General features: G+C 48.8%; 1 protein-coding gene across 1 annotated transcript in view; it reads left to right on the plus strand.

Annotated features, from left to right (window-relative positions):
• The window catches only part of IGDCC3 (immunoglobulin superfamily DCC subclass member 3), a 106,654-nt gene extending 93,488 nt beyond the window's left edge, over positions 1–13,166 (plus strand). The window contains exons 8-14 of the mRNA XM_037393264.1: positions 4,207–4,454; positions 4,825–4,989; positions 9,973–10,161; positions 10,435–10,539; positions 12,011–12,149; positions 12,639–12,846; positions 12,956–13,166. Coding sequence (XP_037249161.1) covers positions 4,207–4,454; positions 4,825–4,989; positions 9,973–10,161; positions 10,435–10,539; positions 12,011–12,149; positions 12,639–12,846; positions 12,956–13,120 — 1,219 coding nt within the window. The 3' untranslated portion in view covers positions 13,121–13,166. The remainder of the gene's footprint in view (positions 1–4,206; positions 4,455–4,824; positions 4,990–9,972; positions 10,162–10,434; positions 10,540–12,010; positions 12,150–12,638; positions 12,847–12,955) is intronic.
• Positions 13,167–25,160: the final 11,994 nt, after the last annotated feature.

Here is a 25,160-nt window from a genome sequence, read left to right on the forward strand (position 1 = left end):
TGCGCCTGTGTGCGCGCGCATGCTGATATCCTTCCAGATGGGCCCCTCTTCTTTGTGCTGTTGAATCGATGAAGAGGCTTCCTTCAGTTCTCAGACTTTTTCAGAGGAGCCTTTGGAAAGCCGATCTCCGGTCACTGGCCCAGACCCTTGACCCGAGCCTGATCAGTCATCCTGATTGCCTATGAACTGGGAAGACAGCTTGGGAATACCATGGCTTTCGAGCAGCGGAGGCTTCTTGCTTCAGCTCAGCCGGGTGTGAATCTGCAGTGGCTCCTCTCCCCACTTCCATCAATGCCTGTCAGGGCATTGTGCAGAGATGTGATGGAGCCCTCGGCTCGCTGAGCGGCTTTGGTGACCAGCAGAAAGCCTTCTGGCATCTCGCCTTGTCTGACGTGCTCACGGCGCTGCCAGTCTGGCACTCGCGGGAAAGTTTTCCAACAGCAGATGTCCCAAAGTGACAGATTTTTTTCCTGTTGACGGGAAGAAATAAAAGGACACTGCATATTTCAGATGGTTGATGCACAGAGACGCTCTGTGCCTCTTCACAGGGCAACTACATATTTTCCTTTTGTTTGAGCTTCCTTAAAAAAAAAGAAAAAGGCAAAAAGCAGCAAAACCTGGGAAAGCTGCACTGCCCCTGCCATGCTGCATCCTCCGCATCCCAGGGTGTGATGTGGTGGGTGAAAGCAGAAAGAATTTGTCAGTAGTTAAGCCAAAAGTGGATGCACAGCAGAGGTATCCACTGGGATGATGCTGCAGTTCATGTTACTCACTGCCAGCTCCTGCCCTCCTGTCACAGCTACCAGTGTGCTTCAGTGCTCACGCCGGGGCTTGCAGGGAGCTCAGCAGCCTCCTCTAGAGCTGTGCCTGTGGGTGTTAGAGGGACTGACGGAGACAGAGAAAACTGTTATTCTCAGGAAGCTGGTGTTTAGATGCCAGGCATTCTGCTGTCAACTTCTCCACACTTGGTTTCTGCTCCTTTAGCAGGTTTATAGGCACAACCAAAAAGCCAGTTGTGTTATTGACCCTGTTGCCTGCGCATCATTCCAGGTAATGCGGTCCCTGGGAAATGGATGGCCAAGGCTCTTATTGCACGGTACATCAAAACACAGCCTTGTAAATCTCAATGAAAATGAACTTTTCAAAACCTGAAGCAAGTTTCCAGCTACCTGCCATGTTCGTTCTGAGGAAATTGATTTTATTTATTTCTTCTGACTTAACTGTGCATGACAGTGTTACCAGCTACCCTGGGGCCTCTGCAGAGAGGCAGCTGGGAAGGCTGAGACACTGCCCAGCTCCAGGTCCCAGCAGCCAAGTTCTGTCCTGCTCCAGGACCACTGGCATCCAGCATGTCATCTGTGTCGCACAAGAGGAGCTTTGCTCACCTCCCAGTCCTCCCAGGAGAAAGATGTTTCTCTCCATGTAAAACAAGTAAATACACTTGGAGGCAGTGGAGCCTAAATACTCCTCATTGTTGCTGGGCTGCTTTGTGCTTGGGAAGCTTAACGCCACTCTCGACTTGTGTGCCAGCCCGGCCTGGCTGCTCCTGGGTGCCCAGATGCACAGTGGCCACATGGAAATAATCCCTGCATTGATGGGGCAGAAGGAAGCACTGCTGCTCCTTCCACACATCTGCTTTGTGCAGAGCTGCAAGTACAGCTTTCAGATGGCGTAATCCTGCCTTCTGCCATCTGTCCTCACAGGAATCAGCCCTTGTTGACACAGTTGAGCCACACATCGGGTCCTTCCTCCTTGTGCCCCCCTCCCTGCTCTGCCTTTCACCTTCCATTTAATCAGATACATTGAGCCCGTGGCTATGAGAGGAGCTTAGGGCTGATTCTCTAAAATCACCATATCAGCTGAAACCATCACATTTGATATTCCATTTACAATGTTTCCAAGGAAACAAAGGCACAGGACATAAATAGATGACTGTTAAACATTTGCTCACTCACCATGGCCCTGATAATTTGCAAGGCAGAAATATGAATGTTAAATCAACAGCAATAATAAATTTTAATATAGGAAGACCAATATTTTGCTGCAATTAGAGGAAGCATTCGTTCTGACATACAGGCAGGTGATGGCAAGTTATTTATCATTTCTACTTTCCATGTACAATTTTTCATTTGCATAAAAGGCAGCTTTGATTATGACTCCCCAAAAGCCGTGAAATGCCCCTCACATCAGCAGGGGTGCTTGGGATTTACTCATGTGCAGTCAAGTCCCATGTCCACCTGGAATTCACCACAGGAGAAGAAAATAATTTATTTCTCCCTAGAAGTAAGCAGCGGATGTGGATTTGGTTAGGTTCAGGTAATTTCATACAGAAAAACAGCAACCAAAAAGCTTGCGTGAACTTTGGTGTAAGCCAACAAGATGATGCTGAAGCTTGAAGGCATCATGATCTCCCAAACGTTCACGCCAAGCCAGAAGCAAAACACAGTTCAAATGAACTGGGAAGAACTGGAGATACAGATGCACAAATAGGGGTTAATCAAGAGTGGGGCATATATAGGTGATGCTGTAAAATGGAAGCGGAGGCAGTGATGAGTTGTGTTTTATCCAGTGCTGGGGGGGTATATCCTGTAGCCTATCTATAGGACTAGTCAATCCCCACAATTTGCAGTAACAAATACAATTACGCTGCTATTTACAGTGGTGTCAAAGCTGTCACCAGGTTTAGGTGGTCCAGTCTGGGCCCCTACTGGACTTTCATTTCTGAAATTTTCCTGAAGGTGCCCTGTTTGTGAGAACAGCCTACGAGCACTAAGGGCGTTGTGAGCATATTTTATCATATCCTGAGCTGCTGCCTGAGGGCTGGTAAAAACATCTCTAATGTCAAAGGCTGCCTTTCCATTTCCAACTTGGAGCTGGGCACAGTGTAGTAAGACTCCCCACCCCATGTCTTGGAAGGGAGACACATTGGTTATTTATTTATGTGGCCTTGTGTCTGCTGGATAGTCACAAATTGAATCGTGTTGTTCCTGGCTTGGTTCTGAGGGAGGGCGCAAGCCCTGGAGAGAGCAGAGCTTTCATGGATGGGTCTCTGTCTGTGAACAAATGTTATAAGGAAAAGCTGTTTTGCATGCTGAATGGCAAGACAGAGCTAAGGTGTTACACAGTTATTTCTGAGTCAATATTTGCTGGTGTTTGAAAGACACTGGGCATTGTAACCCTTAGACTGGCCCTGAACTTGCTCTGGTTGTACATAACCGTTGCTGGAGGGTCATGCAGTGCACAAAGGGCCTTCAGTTCATGTGGCCACATGTACAAGGAGTCTGGTTGTCCCTGTGCCCATCAAGCCACTACACACCCCTCCCGGAGGTGGTGCGGAGATGGGCACTGTGCTCAAGAATGCAGCCGTTTGGGAAGCTGGTACATGGCTGGCTTTCCCCCCTCCTTTGGGAATGTTTTCCACCAGGGTAGCCAGTGCCTGTCTTTAACTTGGAGGCTGAAAATAGCATCTAAGCCTGATGTGGAGGCCCCCAAGAGCAGGTTGGAAGAACCATTCTGGTTGCTGCCCTGGCTGAGCAAGCCTTGATGTGCCAGCATCAAAAATGCGCTCAGAGGTTTTGCAGACAAAACCTGCATCTTGCTTGTAAGCTTTGGCTTTTGGCTCATGGTGATCATGTTTCTGAAAATGCAGAAGCAAGAGCTGAGGCTGTAACCCTGCTGGATAAGTCGGCTAATCCCAATGTTACCCTAAGACTGCTCTAATGTGCTATAATGCAATTAGAGCATCACCAGAGGGCTTTCTGGCTGTGCTTGATTAGACATGGCTTAGCAACTGTGTGCAGTGCCTTGATGGGTCTCACTGGCATGTACTGGAACTAAGCCAGTTAAAGCTGGTTTGGGTGTATGGATGGACTTGCCACAGAGCTATCTCTGTTGTGTGACTGGGATCTTCCTGAATTCAGGGCTTCAGATCCTGTCATTACCCGTCCCACCCTGTGTCCCCAGCTGCCTGTACTTGAACCACAGTCTCTGCAAGCTGAGACAGAGATACTCTGCCCAGTCATGGGATCTGGGGAATGACGCATCCACCTCCTGGGCTTTTCCTTCTCCAAAAGGACCAGCCCACAGCTTCCTGGAAACTTTCTGTGGAAACAGAGACATGTGGGGGGGCATGGCATGGCTGGAGGGGAGGGATGCCCACCACAGAGCACTTGGTGAGATGCTTGTCCCTCTCGTGTCCCCATGCAGCACTCTCTCCATCTATGGGATCAACCAGGCAGATGAAGCCATCTACCAGTGCATCGCTGAGAACAGCGCCGGCTCCACGCAAGCCAGCGCTCGCCTGACAGTCCTGTGGGCAGATGGGCTGCCCGGTCCTCCACAGAGCGTGAAGGCTGAGACAGTCTCTGCAACCACCATCCAGGTGTCTTGGAAAAAGCCTCTGCAGAACACCAAGGAGATCATCGGCTACGTGCTGCACATTCGGAAAGCTGCAGGTACAGTGCTCTACCCACTGCCCAGAGCATCCTCAGCCTTCCCATATTTTAGCAACATGGCCCACTAGGTAAACCAGGTCTGCACTGCAGTAGACAGTGCTTTCACCCGCGTTCTCCATCACCTCCCTGTTTCTGAAAGACAGACATGAGGCAGTAATGCTGCTGTAAATACCAAAAGGGTGGGGAGGGTTAAGCTGCATAGTCAAATCTTGCTGCTCACTTAGGTGCACACAGAAATGTAAGCAGAAAAGGATGTGGGTAGATACTCATCCTCCTTAGTGACCAAAGTTACTACTTGCAACATCTGTTTAGTCTCTTTGGTCTCTGCAAAGCCTAACGTCGCTCTGTTCTCTCTTTCTTTGCACTTCAGATCCTGTAGAGATGGAGTATCAGGAGACTGTTAGCAAGAGCACCTTCCAGCAGCTAGTGACTGATTTAGAGCCCTCGACCAGCTATAGCTTTTATATAAAGGCTTACACCTCCCGGGGTGCCAGCAAAGCCTCAGAAGTCACAGTGGTGAGCACGCTGGGAGAAGGTAAGGAACACTTTGCACTTGGACCGTCAGATGCTGAAACCCACTGTGTGTAGCAGCAGCACGAGTCACCCCAATACCCACTCCAGAGCGCTTTGGCACACAGCTTGTGGTGTTGATGCTCCTTGTTCCTGCTCTTGCTCATGCTCTGGGATATTGTGTAAAACTCACTTGTATCATTACATGGGGGTCGACTGATTGACTTAAATGCGGCATTGCCTCTCACAGCTGATGTTGTAGCAGGGGGTGAGTGGAAGTCTGCCTGGTCTCGTGCGTTGCAGCTGCCCTGGGCTTTTCCTAAATTGCTTGCTAAATGCAGATTTCCTGCTCAAGCAGCATCTCAGCATCCTCCAGCAGCCCTGGTACTCACAGCTCTTACTTGATACGTGCCACGCTTTTTTAAATTTGTTTTTTTTCTGCTCTACCCTGGAAAATCACACTGAGCTGTCCTGACCTACAAATCCCTGCCTTGGAGCAGCCTTCTGTTTCAGTTAGAGCAATCTCCAAGGCTTTTCCTCTGACTTGGCCTCCCAGATGTGGCCACCAGTTAGCTTCCCCAGTAAGAAAGTGGGTGCTGTAATGCAGGACCCTTACAGAGACACCAGACAGAAACTAGAGCCCCAGTGTGATCTCTCAGCCAGCATTTTAGGAATGTTTTCCTAGAGGCTCACGTACCTCTCCAGCACCTCTGAATCTTGGCTCATCTCATATATGGAGACAAATTTCTTAGGAGCGTTGCATCAATCTCACGAGCACTCAATAATTACGAATTTGCAGCAGAGAGGACCTTGGGTGTGAGGATGTTATTTAGAATCAAATGGAAGAGTGTGTTGACTTCCAGTTGGGGGATCCAGTTTGCATTCTGTTTTCAGCCCTTGCAGATGTTTACTACAGCATTTAAACAACAACGCCAATAAATCCTCACCCTGCTGGGTTGTTACCCTGCAAATTTATTTTCCTTGGTACTCCACAGGGAATCAGTCATCCCTGGAGTTTGTTTTTCCTTCCAGTTTAGAGACAGAAGGATGGACTAAGGCAAAACTTGAAATGCTTTGACCCAATGCTCTGAGTTCAGCTACTGGAGCTATAAGCCAGCCATGCTTCATGGAGCTGGGTGTTTCTGCAGAAGTCCGGGTCAAGCGAGAGAGGAGTTTTTGTCATTATTGCCTTCAATCACGACAGGAATAGTTAGGTATCTGGTAATGGGATCATAAATTTCCTGGCTGTCTGAAGTTTCAAGGCATCGCTGTCCTGCTCTGCTATCCTTTAAAAAAGGCTTGTCCTGTGTAACAAAGCTTCAGCAGTTAGCTCCGTGTTCAGGATGGAGCTTGTCCATGTTCAGGACAAGCTGGCTTGGTTTAGATCACCCAACCCCAGCTTGTGTTTGCCCTGTAGGAAGATAAGAAGAGATTGAAAACCCCCAGTTCTAGCTTTGCTTCACTTGGTTGCCTGTTGCCTTCTGCTCACAGAGGAGAGAGGGGGTCAGAGAGCCAGGATCCAGTGGCTTTTGTCACCAAATTAAGGTTTCATTGCAGATCTGACTCTTCTCACAGCCAAGCCATTTCACCCTGTGCCTTCCCAAGGTGACTTCCCTGGCCTCAGGGAGCCCCTGGATCTGTGCTAACAGCCTCCAAAAGGGATGGGATTTCCACGACATGCTGTGTCTCGGCGTTTTCATCCTGCCTCAGCGCAACACACGTGAGATGTGCAGAGATGTGTGTGAAGCCCCATGGTGGCAGGACCCCACGTCACCGCACTAACATGTCTAGCCTGGCATGGAAAGGGCACAGGGGGTGAATCTGGCAGTCAGGGACAGCTTGGCGGAGCCAGGGCAGTGCTTGTCAGAGTGGTCAGCAGATATGCTGCCAGCTGGAGACTGGTCTGAGTGACCATGTTATACTGGTATTGTCTGGAGCAGGAATATGGTGAAGGTGCTGAGGAGCAGGGCAGCTTTTGGCTCAGGGAGGTCAGCTTTTCAGGGCTAGGAATATGCTGAGAATGCGCTTGGCTGAAACCTCCAATGCTTTCTAGAAGCACCATGCTCCTTCTTTTGTGCCGGTAATAATTTTGGATGGAAAGTAGAAGGGAAGAGTGTAGAGAAACTACCCAAGTGAACCTTGTCCTCCATAAACCTTTCTCATTAGGAAGGTCCTCCCATCTCCCCCCGTCATTCTCCCTCACGCCATTTCACAAATGCTGTGGTATTTTAAATCTCAAACTCTCTCTGCTTCATTAAGCAGCACACACTCCTTGTTCTTGTCTTTTAATGCTTTTTAGGGTTTTCTCCAGGACTTTTTGACATTTCTCTAGGATGAAGACTGTTCCTTTAGTCATCTTCGGCTAAAGACGCCTTCAAGAAGAAAGTTGAAATGACCTGGGGAAAATTCCAAACAGCACGGAAGAGGAAAACAAGTATCCCAGCCCTTAGCATGAGGGAGATGCCTCACTTATAGTAGATCCATATTATGTCTTTTATATACTTCTGTGAAGCACCTATACACTGGTGTGTGTACATATATTTATACACACACAGAGATATACTCCATCTGTATACACTTATTTGTGTAATAACATTATAAACAGCACATGCATTCTGCGAGTGCATACATATAATCAATATTATACATATATATACTCAAAATTTGAATAAATACTATATATTCCATACTTTGAAGGAGAGATATTCTTGTGGTTTTTATTAAATGTAAGGCTCTGCAACCATAAAATAAAGCCAACTCTTCACAAATCAGGATGGCCCACATCAGTGTTTATTTGTCCATGGGATAATGCAATTTCCCTTTCTGTGGCGTTTTCACCGATTTGGAAAATGATGCTTTAAGCAAGGGTCCAACTTCTCAGAGGGGGGATCCAGACAATTCCTAATTTTGCCCTAGAGGGAACTGGAAGAATTAGAAAGAGTGTTTAATTGGAGTGCAAAAACGTGCAGCCTTTGGAAGAACGGTACATTCTGGTATAAATAGAATTTACTGTGTTTTACACCCAGAAGTTGCTATGTACAGCCTTCCCATCAATGACATGCACATCAGAATAAATCCTAGCAAGAAGAAGTACTTCCAGCCATTTTTTTCCCATTGGCAGCACTCAGGCAAGATGGGATCTCATTAACCTGACCCAAGACACCTGGCTCTCAGAGTCTTTCCTTCTGAATCTGTGCCAAGATGCTCACCAGTCAGCAGGGACTTGTTCCTCTCCCCATGCTTATTCGGAGGGTATCGGGCAAAGCCTCTGCAACCTGAAGGAGGGCATCACTTTGGGAAGAGACAGGACTGCCCAGACCCTCGTGCTCACCAGGAGACATGTCTTTCCTTCCCCTTAATCTCACGGAAAAGCTCAAGCTCTCAGTGCCTGGAAAAGGGCAAACCATTGTGCTGTGTGATTTTGCTTTTACTATTAAATTGAGGAAATGCCCTTTTTAGCTCTCGCCAGTCATAGACTGACACGGCCACATTTCATCCGCTTTTCACCATTGCTCACTCAATGGCTGTGCTGAACTCTGCCAAAGGCCAGGTTTGCACTGCTCATCCTTTAGAGACCTGTTGGGGGAAAACAAAGACAAGAAGCAGCATCAGTCTAATGCAAGCCCAGCAATCCTTATATTTGGGAACTTTTCAGCTTGTAGTCATGTGGGCTTGGAAAAACAGCGCTATCTCAAAGTCCAGAGGCTGCTGGAGAAGCGGGGCTGTTCTGCTGGATAATTTTGCTGCAGGGTGTCGCTGAGCTGAGCTGGCTGCCTGGTACAGCAGTGCCCAGAAGCCCTTCTCCCTCCCAGTGCTGGAGCAGAGCCCTGGGCAGGGCAGACCCTGCAGCGCCTGGTGCTTTGCACCTTTTGAATGGTGCCAAAGGCTGTGGAACTGATGGGAGCATTTGGCCTGGGGGTGTTTTGTGGAAATGAGCTGGAAAAAAGTCATCAGTGAAATGTCCTGCCGAGACACATCTCTGCCTTGGTGTGCTCAGTGTATGAGAAAGGGAGGGAGAGGGGGAGGAAGAGGCTTGGGGTTAGCGTGGTCCTGTGTGCCCCAGCACTGCACAGGGCGCCGGGGCAGGGTTTGGTGCAGAACCACCTTTGGAGAACCCAGGTATCTGCAGCACGAAATTGGCTTTGGTTTGCAAATATTTTTGTCTTTCAGCCTGGGCTGATGGGGCAGGATGGGACCAGGCAGCTTTTTGGGGACCAGGGGAGGGAATGGCTGGTGACACCCTCCACGCTGCAGCACACCCCGAGAATGAGGGCAGGGGTTTGGGGCATTGACTGGAGCAAAAGGCATCCTGGTGGACTTTGAATCAGGCCTTGGTGACACCGGGCAGGAGCAGGGACATCTTCCCAGCTAAACCCCCATGCGCCCCTAAGGCCAGGTAAGTGCCTGCCTACCAAAACAAGCCAGCCACAGCTGTGCAGAGATCTCAGCTATTTAGGGCTGTTAACGAAGATGCCCTGCTTCTCTCCTCAGCCCCCAGCACAGAATCACAAACCTCCCTCCTTAAAGCCAATGGGGAGAGCAAGCTGCCACGCACCCTGCAAGTCAGTGCAGGTACCTAGCATGTTTTTAAGATGGATGTCTCCACCTCCATCCCTTCTGGTTCCTTCCTCCCTGGGGGATTAATCACTCTGAAAGGTCCTCGCTACCCTCAGGGCGAGGGCAACAAAGTGGAGTTTGGGAATGCATTGCCAAAGTCACTGCATTCCTGCCCTGACCCGACAGAGCTGAGCATCAGATTGCAACAACGGAGTGTAAAAGTAGCCTCTTTGCTTGCTGAACTGAGCAGAGAAAACCCTTGGACACTCCTACAGCTCCCTGAAGAAGTTCAAAGCTGTTAAACCAGGATCTGGGCTGATCTGATTTTTCTCAGTATCTCATCTAGCACGTTCTTTGGTGCAGCGACCACAGGGAAAGGCTGCTGGGGAATTTCTCATCATGCAAACTAGAAAAGCACATGCAACCCACTGTCTTTCTCTCTCTGTTTCAGTCCCAGCCATGCCATCCCTCTTTATTAAAGTCATTAACAGCACCGCCGTGCAGGCTACATGGGAGCCCTCCATCAAACTGGGCCAGAATGAAGGCTTCAAGCTTTATTACCGCAAGGTCCACCTCTCCCAGTACACAGGTCCAGTGCTACTGCCCAGCAATGTAACAGCGTACAACATTACCCACCTGGGTGAGTATGGTGGCAGCTTGATCCATGTCCCTTCTCGACCCTGCGAAGGTCTGTTGCGATTAGCATGAGAGAGCTTGGATGTGTTGCACAGCCACTAAATGAGAGGTGCTGCAGCTCTCCCCAGGGTTTTGGGGTGCTTTCCCAGTAACAGGTCTTGCTTGCAGCATCTTGTGTGTATTTGGCAAGATGTGCATTTCCTAAATAGGCATCACTCCGGGAGGTAACGCTAATGATTAACCCTGAAATGCTCTTCTTGTGTCTCCCTCAAAACAGATGCATCAGTGGTGTATGAAGTCAAGCTCCTTGCCTATAACCAGCATGGGGATGGAAATTCAACTGTCCGCTTTGTGTCCTTGAGGGAAACTGTGGAGAGGACAGGTGAGACGGGATGTCAGTCTTGGTGGTGGTTTGTGAAAACCGGTTTGCAGGAAGGTGGCGAGGCTAGACACATCCCCCAGACACACACAGCTCTACGCCCCATCTCCCCTTCAGCTACTCATTTAGTTTCAGCAGCACAAATAATGATGAAGCAAACCTCTGCGGGGCTGGGACCTCCTGGTACTGGTAGAGGTGGTTTCTCTGCCACATGGCACCAGCCCTGTTGGCCAGTCCAACCTGATGACTTTTCACTAAGGGTCAAAACAAAATGTTCCTATAATTGCCAGTTTTGTCCCCTAATCTTGAGCCAGAGGTGAGGCCATGAACATGAACAAACCTGAACAGCTCTGTGCATAGGCTGAGAGCTGCCATCCTCGGGTGAGACTTGATGCACTGAGCATCTCCGCTCTCCTGGATATTTTGACTCTCACTGGCACCAGGAAGGGAGGACACGTGGCTTTGGAAAGGAGAAGGGCTGCAGAGCATGAGCACTGCATTATGTGGCAGAAAAGGAGAAACCTCTAGAGGAAATCTTTAAGTGATCACACCTTTCATATTCATCTATGTGCAAAAAACATTCTGCTGCTCTTGGATGCCTTTTAAGCCTTCCAGTGGGAATATCTTCAAGAGATAGTTATTACTTCTCAGTCTGTGCTGGAGTAACTACTAATCTTGTTGGTATCTGCATACATGGTGCTTACCATCAGGTATCAGCCTGCTCAGGCATGGTGGCTACCTCTCACCTCCCACCTCATTAATTGCAAAAATTAACATCAGAGTCTTTTTTGTTCATTAGTTGTGTCTAATAACAGCAGCCTGGGTAACGGGGCTGGCTCTCTACAGACCTTCCAGCCCTACGCTTGCTGGGACTGCCTTCCTGGGGTTCCAGGAGCAGGGGAGCTGCTTTGGCAGGCAGTGACCCTCCTGGCCCCCCACCCTGCTCTCCTCTTCCCCACACACAGCTCCCAGCACTACCCAGATTCCAACTTTAGCTCTGGACTTCCCAAAAGCTAGAGGAGTGTAGAGAAATGAAGGCAGGTTAATTAACATTGATAACATACAGCTGTGGGATGGCTTCAGGGGCGGCAGGTTGGCTGACATAGATAGTGTGCAGCTGTGGCTGGTTCCTGCTAAGTAGTTAAATAGCTCTAAGGGGTGTGGAAGAGGCATGCTGGATGAAGAGAGACCCAGAAAAAGCAGAGGGAGAGCACCCCACATGTAGGAGAGGCAAGAAGTAGGGTGGGCTGGCCTGAAGGGGATGAAGAAACAGCACAGAGAGTAGATGAACTGTTGAAACCTTGTAGGGGATTGGTGGCTGTGCTGGGGCATGGCGCAGGAGCTACTTATTGAAGGTAACCTGGTATGGGATGGTAAAAGCCTTGTTACAGCCGGCTAGTTTGGATAGTGCTGTGACAGAGGAGCAATAGGAAAATGGCACCACTGACTCCCCTCTCCCCTTTTCTTCTGGCAGTGCTGAATTCCCCGTGTGACTGCGTGAAGGACAAGCAGAACAATAAAACCTCCACCACTGGCATCATCGTTGGGATCCACATTGGCGTCACGTGCATAATCTTCTGCATCCTCTTCCTCATGTTTGGGTACAGAGGAAGGTGAGGGTTGCTCGTGCCGCTACTCACATGGGACAGCGGTCCCTAATGCTTTGTGGGTGTCCCTGCAGGGTTCTGACACATCACACAGTGATGACGGACTGTTCCCCATGCACATCTCGGGACACGCATCCCGCAGCATGAGCTTGTGCAGCCTGGCTCCTGTGAACACTGGGCGCTGTTTGTGGCACAGCTCCTGCCTCCCTCCCAGACATGTGGACCCAACGGGCTTCTCCAAATACTCCAGATCGGCTCCAGTCCCCATCGAGAGACCTGGTAGTTCCCAGGAGCGCCACTCTTGCTGCCCTGGCAAGCCTTGACCCTCCCTGTAAAGCAAAAGCCCTTTCATGAGGAGGGGAAGAGACGTGACTTTATAGGAGGGATTTAAGGAGTGAAGGAACATAGCACAGGGATAAGGCAGGCTTGGGGGAAGGAAGCAGGGGGAGGCACCAGCTTTGCTCACCCTCAGGCTCCATCTCTTTTATTTTTCAGGCTGCTGATGTGCAAAAATGTGCAGGAGCAGCTGTCAACCCCGCAGATCCCCAGGAGCCAGCGGGGTGCCACAGGCCTTGTCCTGAACGGCGTGACTCGCAGGGACAGGGATGACCGGGACTTGAATGGAAAGCAGCTGGATATGAACGAGCTGGAGAGATTATTCCCAGCATCCCCATCCCAGGAGCAGCAGGATAAGGGTGTAACGGTAAGTCAAGCGGGATGGGAGCATCCGTGGGAAATGCAGATGTGGCTACATGTCTAAGAGCATCGGTGACCTGCCACTGTCACTGCACTGTCGCCTTCTCTCTCTCCAGTCAGCTCGCAGCTCGCCGGCCCCCCAGGATGACACCCAGATATCCACGCTCCCTCTGGATGAGTTCAGCATCATCGAGGAGCAGCCAGAGCCCCTCCCGAAAAGCCCCCGCAATGGCAGCCCTGCTGCTCTGGCTCCCGACCACGGTTCTGCCAATGAAGGATAAAACTGCCAAGACTTGAACCCTCTTGTAGGAGTTACCAGAAACCAAACCCACGGCTGGTGGTGTCTTTACGAGTTGTCAATCTCAGGTCAATTGAAGATTTCTACAGTCTGATTGTTATTTTTTTGTTTTGCTTTATTTTTTTATATATATATATATAAATATATATGTATACAGCCTTTTGGAAACTCTGAAGTTTATTGTTCTGACCTCTCTTGGGCCTCTTGGTGTGTTTCTTCTGACAATGGCTTTATCGAGACTGGTCGTGATGGATTTCCCCTGCAGCTGCTAAGTAAAAGACTCCTTGGCAGAGTTTGGCAAACTCTCCTGTCTCTGACAGACTGGGGATACGGTGGAGCGTCCTTCTCTTGGCATCCCAGACTTTTTCCTGATCAGCAGCTTTAGGACTACTTTTTGGATCTATTTTTTATTTCCAGAAGACTGGATTTGGAGAAATCCTAACTTGACTCCAAAAATCGAGGCCCAGGAAGGCTGTCTCTCCGTGGATTTGATGGTTTTGTACACTTTCACTATTTCTCAGGATACTTTTTTGCTGATTGACTCTAAATAATATGAAAAAATGTTAAAAAAAAAAGTGTGTGTGTCAAAGGATGCCTGCCTGAGGGCTACTGAAAGACTTGGACAGACAAGCCGAGTGAACTCAGAACCTACCTCAACCGGAATGAATGTCTTCTGGGAAGCAGAAATACCTGCGTCTTCCTTCGTGTTCAAAAAAACAAGTAACGTAGCACTTGGTCAGTACAAGCTTGGTCCTACCTCAGCAGTCACGCTCTGTACCTGCCACCTTGGTGGTTTTGTTGTCGTCGTTCCCATCTAAAGCACTTCCAAACCTTTGAAAGCAATGTTCTACCTCAAGCATGATAGGAACTGGTGTGAGTGTGTGTGTGTGTGTGTGTGTCCTCTCCTCTCTCCCAATTCCTGCCTCTCCCACCCAGCCCCGCGCGAAGCAAGATGCTTCACTAGTGTTATGAGCTTTACTTTTAGACACGTCACGGGGTTTCAGTGTGATTTTGCGTGGCAGAGATTTGTATCAAGGTTTTTTACTTTAAAGTTTGTTGGGGCCATCACAGACATGGCTGGATGCCCCGTGGCTCGCCGGCACCATTGCTCTTTGGGCACTGTGGTGGCTGCCTTGGTTCATCCTGGGTGTGCTTGGGATGGAGCGGGGTGTGTGGGGTGCTCAGATGCCTGTCAGCATGCCGCTCCCTAGGCCAGGGTGATTGATGGCACATGCCAGCACAGGCAGCTTAACACACCCCTGGGAGGTGAGGACCTGGATGTCACCATCTTGTCCCTTCAAAGCCCATCCTGCCATCAGGAGCACCTACAAGGAAACTGATACAGCACTTCCAAAACCCCTTGAGATGCCACTGAGCTGCTCCCAGCTCCTCCAGAGTATTTCCAGCTAGCAGGAGATCATCCAAAGGATGAGCTGAGCTGAAAAGGGGCTCTCTTCCCTGGGAGAGATGAGCAGAGGAGGGCTCCTGGGTGGTGACACAGAGCAGGCCCCCCACGCCGCAGGACGCTGGGGACTGCTGGCAGCCACCCCTTCCCCACGCCCAGGGTGTGCGAGGAGCTCCTGACACCAAAGAGAGGGTTTGTGCACGCTCCCTGCTCCTCCAGGGGCCAGCTGCCAACCTGCCACCGTGGGGTTCGGGTTGTCCTGGCGTGGTGCAGCCTTGTGAGTTGGTGTGTGACCAGCGTTGTCCATGGGGTGAGCTGGGGCACGCACAGGGGACAGGGATGTCGGCCAGCCAGTGGCAGAGGGCAGCCCTTTCCCTACCACGTGGGTTGGTTGAAACCAGGTGAACGTGGCGGTTTGAACTCTTTGTATAGGTGGTGGTAACTCAAATGTCACCATATTTGCAAGGACAAGTGAAAGGAATTAGGAAAGAAATGAGTTTAAGTTTAAAGAGAGTAATAATTGTGTTTTTTTAAATGGTACCAGTGGGAGAGTTCCTTGTGTCAGAAACATCCCCCATCACCTTCCCAAGTGGGATTGGGATGCTACCAATAATTGTGTAAATAATACGATATACAGGACAATATGGCAAATGTCTCTTCCCCTGTGCTGTGCCCTGGGGCTGGGCTGGGTTCGCTGTGAGCAGGACTCTGTCCTTTGAGACCAAATCATCCAGCTTGGCCCAAGCAGATGCAATGGCTCGATGTTTGTAGCCCTCTGCCATTAAAATTCCTCCTCCTGTAGACATCATGCAGGACAGAAAAAATCTGAAGGGTTAAACTTGCACGTTAAACCCCCAAATAGCCTTTCTCCACCCACCGAAGAGGCTAAATGGGCCGTCAGACCGATTCCTGCTCACATTTACTGTGGGGAGATGCTCCCTCCCGCATGATGGTGGACCTGGAGACAGCTTGGGAAGGGACCATGCTCATGGACAGTGCTGGTGGCACCATGCAAGACCAGTAGCACAGCCCGTCCCATCGTGGGAGCCTGAGGATGCCGGGGCTTGCAGAGGGCAGGAGGGAGAAGGAGATGCCGAACGGCTCAAGTTACAACCTCGTATCACAGAAAACGCAATCTCCTCCTGCCAGCCCACTCCCACTCAGCTTTTTTTAAATTTTCTTTTTGTGTGTGTGTGTGTGTGTAATGCCGACGTTCACATTGAATAAGTACTGTTGCCAAAGTGAACACAGAATTTAGACTAGCTTTCAGCTCAGACTTCCTGGAGCTGTGAACATGCTATTAATTTAATATCATATTATTGTGATATTGTAATAGTAACAAGTATTTGTCACTACTTCCTTTTATTAAAGGGAAATGCTGTGCCATTTGACTAGTTGAAATACGATAGTATGTCAAGAATAGAGCTTTTTCTTTTTTTTTTTTTTCATTATGCAGAAATGTGATGGCTTAAACCAATGCAATTTATGTGTTGGTTTGAGACAGCTGAAGATGGATGTAAATCTTTAAAGAATATTTTTTAGATGTTTAGCTTTTCCTCTTTTTTAGGGTTTCTTTTCCGCTCTTGTCAATCTGTACCACTGGGACCTAATGTAGATGGTTGCAGCAGGTCAGCCCCCAAAGGGATGAGGCTGAAGTCTGGAGATCCAGCAGGAGGACGTTGTCTTCCCTGAATTATCCAAGCCTCCCAAGTCCACAAAACTGGGCAAAAAAACCCTCACAACGGCACACTCTGGCTTTGTGCTGTAGAGTGCCTCTAGCTGTCACTTAGCTGGAGAAGTGACATGTAACAGGCCATCTTGCTGTTCATCAGTGCCTGCGCCGGGCTGGAGGCAAAGCCATGCCGACTGAAAACTTGGGAAAACATCACCCGGAGTATGTCTGGCCATTAATCTGTAAAACAAGAAGGAAAAAAGAACCAAAAAAAGGAGCTTGTGCTTGGTTTCAGCGTGGGGCACAACTTCAAGTCTGTGCTTGGTTCATCCACACTCCTGCTCTGTGCTTGAGGGAAAGCGCTGGAGTTCTGTTCTGTGCTGGGGGCACGGTTGGGCTTGGGTAGACATGTTGGGCTTGGGTAGACATGTTGGGCTTGGGTAGACATGTTGGGCTTGGGTAGACATGTTGTACTTGGGTAGACATGTTGGGCTTGGGTAGACATGTTGTACTTGGGTAGACAGGCCTGCAGGAGCCCATGTGCTGCTGGTGGTTTGGATGCTGTTTTGCAGGTGTCAGAAATGCTCCTCCCAGGTCTCCCACGAGCACGTAACCATTCTCATGGCATCAGAGGCTTCTTCAAAGGCTTCGGCCTTTGAAATGAAAATTCAAGCTTCAGCCAGGCTGTTGGGTGAACAGGAGCATTGCTGCGCTGGGAGGGTGTCCCCGTGCCGTGGGCAGCATCCCAGGAGGGACACAAACCCTGCTGAGCCTTGAGGCAAAGCTCTGCTGCCATGGTGCAAACCCAGCAGCCACCAACCCCACCGGCCAGGGCCGGGCCGTGCAGGCGTGGGGCTATGCCGTAGCAACGGGGTCCAGGCATCATTTTATGTACCCAGACCAGATGGCACCAGCCAGACCAGCCCAGGCGGCGTCACTGGTGCCTTGCACCCGTCCTCACCCGCCTGCCAGAGATCAGCTAATGGCACGTGCTCCCTTCACCCTGATAATTCATACACCTCAAACACTGCAGCAACAGCTTGCCAGATTCCCCCCCCCCCTTTTCTTGATGGGAGGAGTCAGAGAGTTTTATCTGGAGATAAAACGGCTGTGTTGGACCTAGTGCAAGCCGTTGGCAACCGCCCCTGTTTGGGGTAGGAATCTCACCCTCTAGTATTTTTCCAAGCAAATAATTCTAATTCAACTCACTGCCTTTTCTAGGCAGATCCAAAAAAACCCTCTTGCTTTTCTGGCTGTGGTGAGATGAAATTACAGCAAGGAGTAAAGTATCCGAAAGCTGATTTTTACTGTTTTTTTGTTTTGTTTGTAACCCATAATGGGCACAACCTATTCTTGGAGCTCTCAAGTTTACCAGAGATGGCTGCTACCTCAGGGATAGTATCCGCATTGTCTTTAGTTGAACAGGGAATAGTTTTATGCTGTGACAGGGTATTTTCACGCTGTTGGATTCAGGTATTTATTTGTCTACCGTATCTTTCTTCTTCCTTGTTTTGTAAAGATGCTGATACATTTAAGTGCTGGACCAGTTTGGGAATTTTAAAACTTCCACCCAAAATTATACCAAGGGACTGTACGTTTTAAGTTGGCAATAAAAAAGAAGAGAAGCTACGACATGTTGTTGCTTCTGGATGGTGAAGGGAAGATTTTTGCTGCCTGTGGGGTTGTTCCTCCAGGATAACCATCCCACAGCATTTCGGGGGTGGGAGGGGGATCGGCACAGTGTCTGAGCCCTCTCTGAGCTGACGGACAGCACTTAAGTCTGGGAAGATCGGTTAAAAAAAAAAGGAAATTAAAAGCTTATGAAAACAAACGGCAGCAACGCAGGGGGAGCTACTTAGTTACTTCATCTGTGCAAACAGCATTTGGAAATCTATCCCTCCCCATGCTGCGCCAGTGAGGGCAGATTAAAGATCCTATCTAGCAACTTGATGCCTGCTCATTTATTTCCCTCATCTGCCAAATTAAAAAAAAGGAAAGGAAAGGGAAGGTGCTTGGGCTGGAGCTGTGGGCAGGGAGACAGTTACGCCCCCAGCCGCAAGTGCTGCTGGTGTGGGGCCACGGCACCAAAACCCACCATAAAACACTGGAAATCAGTGAAACGGCTCCAGGTTTCCTCCGAGAGCACAGCCTGAGCCTCAGCATCGTGTAACAAGAAGGGACGGGGCCGGTGCAAAGCCCAGCACGTCAGGGAAAAGCCTGATTTCACAGGGCTTTGGAGCAGGGTCTTACAAAGGAAAGAGGGATTTTTACTTTGATCGTATTTCCATCATTTAAACTTGCAGTATCTTTACATTTGTAATAAAGTAATAACAAAGACGATGCTAAACCTTTGTCCCAGTCCTCTTTGGGAATCAACCATTAAGAGTAATATTAAAAACCCAAATTGCAAAGCACTTTTCTACTGTTTATTTTCTACCTTTCTTACTTTGAACTGTCTTGATATTTGAAATCCACTGATCCTACGATTGTTAGCTCTGTATAAAAAAAAAGAAAATAAAACCCAGTTTTTTTGTAGTTTGCTCTGTTTAGATTTTAGCCTGTGGCTACTTGTACAAGAAAAATAAAGCTAGAATAAATGAGCGCAAGCGGTTCAGCCTGAGTGGTGCTTTCTTTGTGCCACAGCACGGGCACAGCTGCAGTGTGGGGATTGTGGAGGGTGGCTCAGGGCATCGCCGCTTCACGCGGGGGGCTGATGAATTTGGCCCCTCTCAAAGAGCAGCTTCCAAAATGCAGTTTTTAAGGGCTGAGGGTGCTGATCCACTCGTAAAGCTCGGGCTAAGCCATCAGCAGAGGTGTGCTTGGTGTTGGGGGCTGCTGGTGGCTCTTTGGCAGCTGTGTAGGAGGCTGAGATGAAGACCTCCAGGGTGAGGGTACGACACCTTGTGCTTGGAGGTGCAAATTAATTTCCAATCAATCTTGGCTCTTTCTCAGCTATTGCTTTTCCCGTTGCCTCAGGCGCTAACAAGCATCACTCTACCTGGTGGCTTTTTGCAGAAACCCCGCATTAAAGCCACGCTCCAGCCTTTTCCAGTTGCAAACTGGTCTGCAATGGCTGAGGCAGGATGGGCATTCCCGGGAGCAGGCAGCGCCGAGCCACAGGAGCATCCACCAACCAGGATGGCACAGGCCTCAGAGTCTCAGGCAGAGAGGTTAAACCCAACGTTCCCACCTCCGTGAGGTGCTGGAAGCTGATGCAGTTGATGCTTTGAGCATCTTAACAGTAACAGAAATGGTTTCAGTGCCCCTAAAAGCTCACCTAAGCGTGCAGAGGGGTTTGATGCCAGGTGGGAGATGCAGAGGCAATTAGCTGCTGCTGAAAGTAATTACCTGCCTTGCAAGCGAGGATCAGTGCATGGGACTCCTCTGGAGGAGCTGGCATGTCCCTGGCGTTACCAGCAAAGCCAGGCCCGTCCCCAGCAGCCCCAGGACAGGTTGCTTTGGGAAAAAGACCATTTCTCGAGGGGCTGGCCGGAGGAACAGCCCCGTCCTCCCCTCCTGCTGCTGCTCTCGATGCCAGAGGACAGTCAAAGCAAAGGGCTGCGGGGAATAAATGAGTGAGACTGAGCCCAGCAGCACTTTCTGAAGAGGATTTCAATAAGCAGGTGAGTGAAGAGTCACTTCAAACAACTCCCCGAAGCTCTCAAAACTGCTAAAGTGCAGCACGGATTGTCTAAATATATACTGCATAATAAATACAAGCATAAAAACTAATTTTATTTCCCAGTGGCAACACAAGAGGTGAAAAGAAGCTCAGAGCTAGGTCACTTGGGGGATTTGCGTGTAAATTCAGTGGAATATGGTGCTTCAGACAGCAGCTGTGGAGTCAAGGTAGTGTATAAAGCTAGTGGCTTTCATTAAAAAGGACTTTCCCTGCCTTCATGGCAATAAAAAAAAAAAAAAAAAGGCTTGACAATATTAATCTAAAGTCTTAGAAACTAAGGAAATAAAAAACCCAAAGCAATACACTTAAATCACTTTGATTTTTGGCTATTGGAAATAGTAGTCGTCCTGAATAACCCCTACCTGAGCATTCAAACCTCATTTTTAATAAAAGAAATCTCCCTTTGACCACATACATTCAGGTTTCTGCTGGAAACATCTCGTACCAACTCTTCAGCTCCAGAAATGCTAAAAAAAATTGAGTATTTTCGGCTCCGAATGTCAGGTTCCTACCTTGGGTATTGCTGGAGAAGATGTTACCGCTAATGTCCTAGTTATAACCCTGCCAACACAGGGAGAATTTATAATATCCTATAAAGCCCTAACTACCTGAAAGGTCATTTTAGTGCTAATACAGCTCGGGCATCTCCGTTTCATTTGCTGACACTTTTACGAAGCCACACATAATTCCAGCATGGCTGCTGTAAAACCTTTATAGCGATGGTCTCTGCCTCAAAAAATATTCTTTAAAAATCAAGAGCTGGAACATCAGCAGCAGGTGCAGGCGGCCCCGAAAGGCTGTGCTCGCTCTCGGTGTGGGTCCCCCAAAACCCAGGCCTCGGCACCCTGACCCACTGCAGCCCTGTTCCGGGGGGGATTTAATCCCCAAACCTGGGTCTCTGGCTCTGTTATTCACGGCACCACCAGAGCCCACCAACGCTTGCTGCTTTAGCTAAATTAAAAGTCTCCTAATTTCATACAAAACTATCAAAGCCTCGTCTTGCCCAGAAAGCCATTTCCTTAGCACTAAAATAGCTAAATTAGTCCTGCTCGGCATCGTAAAGGAGCTTGTCTTGTTTATTGAGCGATAAATATAAAGGTACAGTAACTAAATTCATCAGTCCCTAAACACAGCCGCTGGGAACGGCCATTTCCACCATCCAATCTACAACTGCATGAATATTTCAGAGTCCTCTTTCCCTTGGGTGCTCGCCTTATCTCTGGAGCCTGGATATTATTTTCTGCTTTTCAGCTTTTTGGATGTATTGGAGGAAATGTCATTATTTGGACCTGGGTGGATTACAGTTGACTTTCCTAAGCCAATTTATATTGGCAAGCTGCTGTTTTTAAAAACCCCTATAAATCACTCCTATGAATTTTAATAATATAATGTGGTTTCAAACATGCTCCCTTAATACGTGACACGCTATTACAGCCGGCAATAGCTCCTCGGGTCGCGAACTCCGTTTTACCATCACCTTTGGCGAGCACCGCTGGGAGATGAGCGATGCCTCGGCCCGAATCATGGAAATACCCACCCCTGCCCCAAATAGCTCATTGCAGGGGTTGCGATCTAACGGCGCACAGAAAGCTCACCCTCGCTCATGCTGTTCTGCTGCATTTGATGTTATCTGCCTACCCAAAGCATAAAAGACAGAATTAAGTCTTAATTGCATGAAACCCTCATCTAGGGGCTTACCTGGGGCATTTGAAGCACCGGGGGAAAGGAACGAGGGTGCTGGGATTTGGCCCTGGTCCCCTTGCCTGTGCTGAGCACTTGCAAACTCATCACAGCTGCTCACCCGTCACAGAGGGGTGTCCCTCTGAAGATGGGTCTGAAAGCACCACGCTTCTGGGGACATGCCGGCATGGCTCCCCCCCACAGGCCACCCCAGCCCACCTCCGCCTGCCTGACCCCATCCTCCCACAGGGACCCCGGGCCCCACACCACCCCGTGAGCCCCAAACACTCCTCAAAACAGACCCCGAGACAGCCCCCCTCCCTCTGCAGGGTGTCGGGTACCGGTCATGGCACGGTCACCACTGACAATAATACGTTTGAGGCCGTTTAATTAATTTCTTTATCTGAAACTGTGTTTGGAAGATCAGGAATTTCCTCCCTCCCTGCCAAGACCCTGTTCCCAAGGCAAAGGTGGGATCCAGCACTTGGGGTGAGACCTTATAAGATGCTGCTGCAGAAATCACTGGGATTAGGACTATTTTCTGATATTTTCCTTAATAAAGACATAAGACACGTGTCCAGAGTGCAACCCCAAGCCAGGATTCATGACTCTTAAGTGGTCCAGAAACTCCCTCATGTCAGGAGACGAGGCCAGACCTCCTAATTACCTATTGACTTATTTTGATGAGCTCTATCCTCGTCTTGTGCAAATTATATGAATTTTCTTTCCATCCCCATTGCAACGACTCCACAGCATCTGTAGACCATCAAGGGGTGCCTACATGATGGAGAGTTGTCTCCTGGTCGGAAGAAAAAGGGCTGAGAGGGATGGGGAGTAAAAGCCAGGGCAGATAGGAGACCTTGGGAGACCCTCTTCAAGGAACCAGGTCACGGAGCATCTCCTGCAGTTCCTCGGGAGAAGCCAGTGATGGGGTTCGATGCCTAATGGTGGCACTGGTGATGTTCCCACTGGAGGGGTAACTTTGCTTGTCCACATTGCCCGGTTTTAATAGCACAGGACCAAAATATAATATGCACATCCACAAAAAAAGAGGATCATTAAGGGATGGACTAATTGCAGGCAGGGGAGAAAAATAAGGAGCCTGACTTTGCCTTTAGGCTTCTAAAGGCAGCAAGGGCTTCCCAGCACGGATGCAGCCGGATGGGGACAAAGGGGTGCAGGGATCTCCCCGAACCTTGCTGCCGCTTGCTTGGCTGCAGCCAGCATCACTGAGCCCTGAAGCAATTGCTGGTTTAAAGTTCTCAGGAGAAGAAAGAAAAAAAATATATCCAGTTTGCGCAGGGAGCGTACAAGCTTTTCAAAGGCTTTCACTGTGATGATTTACCCTGAAATGTTGTCACGTTCATCATTAATCTATTTTTTCCCCTTTTCTGTAACTTAACCTGCGACAAGCAGACATTGTAAGTGCTTGATTTTCCAAGAATAAATTACAGTTTCATAAATGGTATTTTGCTTCGCTGCTCAATTTGCAAGTGAAATGATGCCAATTGCTTTGTTCACAGGATTTTATCCAGCACGAACAATACCATCCTTGACATTTTTTTTTTTTTAACCCTCAAGTTATTTTTGTATCCTATATAACAGGAATACATGGAAAAGTACACGACAGCCCATATGTTTTTGCATTATTGACTAACCACAAGCAGCTACAAGGGCACATGTGCCTATAAAACCCCACGTACATCGATCTAGAAATGAGACGTCATGCACAGAGCGATCCACTTCTCAAAGAAAAAATAAACCTTTAGCTTAGAAATATTTACACTTGCCGCATGCTGGTTTTGAGAATGCCCCGAGTAACTTTTTACATGCGTGGTTTATGATCTGGGTTTGGGAAACCAGCCCCCTCCAGCTGCTTGCAGGGACCCCCAAGTTGCCCCATGCACCCCCCGACTGCCCCATGCACAGCACAGCCCCGACGGAGTCTCCAGCCCACGTCTCCAGCCCCATGGCGTTTTTTGATTGAAAATATTGCGGTTCTCACAGCAGCTTCATTTGGTTGGTTGGGGTTTTTTTCTGCTATCATTATAAAATTATGAGAAAAAGAAAAAAGGCATCTTCCAAGTTATTTACATTTTTCAAATGCAGAGGGATCCTTCCTGTTGGAGATACCAGGCTCTGCCCGGGGACAGCTAGGCCACCGAGGACACTCCAGACGTGGGACCACACAGGTCAGGACGTGCCACCATTAAACCTGGTAAATCCTTTCATCAAAGGAAGGAAAAGAGAAAAAAAGTACCTGCATGTGACATGTTGAATATGACAAGATTTGGTTAACAGCCTCCATCTTCTCCCTGGACTTTATTTTAACCTGCACTTTTTGGGGAGACCTTGAAAGAAATTACCTCTTTGGGGAATATTTTGGATGTTATTTGCTGTTCTCTTTTGGTATAAGACAAAAAGTGAATGGAAATGCTTAATTTTTGGAATGGAAACTTTGTATTTGAGGTGCTTGTGCTCACCAGTACGCCAGGATGACTTTATGAAGAGCCTGGATCTTCACCTCCATCCTTTAACCTGAGCCACCTCACCAGAGCTGGCTGGCTCCCAGTTGTCCTGCCGTCAATAAACCATTTAACCTAAAGCACTGAGCTCTGAATCTGCATCACTCGGAGCACTGCGGGTTACAGGGGCAGGGAGAGGCAACACTTAACATTTCCAACAGAGAAACTGAAGCACGTAGACAATATTTATCTTCCCTTGCAGATATGAAAATGTGTTTGTCCACATACCTCCTCCACCCCTCACCCTAGCTCCCTCATCCCCCTGAATGAGACCCAAGGAAAGGTTTTTGCATTTCCCTCTGAAAACGGATGTTTGAAGACAGTCTCAGACCCTTGGGGACTTTGGATTTTGTCCAGCACTGAACAACGACAAATTTCTGACCATAAATGCCATCACAAAACAGAATTGTCACCTTCTGGCCAACCCCAAGAGGCAACACCAAAATCCCAGAGAAATGAAACATTCGCAGGCAGACAACGTGCAAATTGAAAGAAAAGAAAAGCAAGTTTGTGCAATCCTGGCACAACTCCATCCTGCCCAGCTTCGCACACCTGAGTGTGCAGAGACTGATATTATCAGACATCAGAGCATCCACAGCGAAGCCTTTGACCCCAGACCTGCGCAGCGTCCCTGCTTAAGGACATCACCAGATTTTTACTGATGTGCAATGACGAAAACAAGATCAAAATTTAAATTTACAGTTAGTGACGGGGCTACCCACTGCAAGCACCAGGAGGACAGGTCCCTCCTGATGCTGCTTCGCCACGCACAGGGCTGCCGGCCGTGGGCTATGGGCTGCTAAGGGCTACACGGGCCCGGGCTGCTCACGGCTTTAAGCAGCTGCTAATTGATCCGTGCAGTCACTGTAATTTCGGAGCCGGATATGGTGGTAAAGCAGTGGCAGAGCATTAGCTGCTTCAGGAGGAGAAATCCAAATCATGGGTTAATTAATCTTTGGGCAGCCAGCACTGAAAGCCCCACATGACCCCATAACCACTACTGAGAATTTTCCATCCTGCCCAGAAAAAAACCCCGAGGTTTTCTGTGGAAACATGCTG

This window comes from Falco rusticolus, chromosome 7 (genome assembly GCF_015220075.1).
Source record: "Falco rusticolus isolate bFalRus1 chromosome 7, bFalRus1.pri, whole genome shotgun sequence".
In the NCBI taxonomy this organism is placed as follows: domain Eukaryota; kingdom Metazoa; phylum Chordata; class Aves; order Falconiformes; family Falconidae; genus Falco; species Falco rusticolus.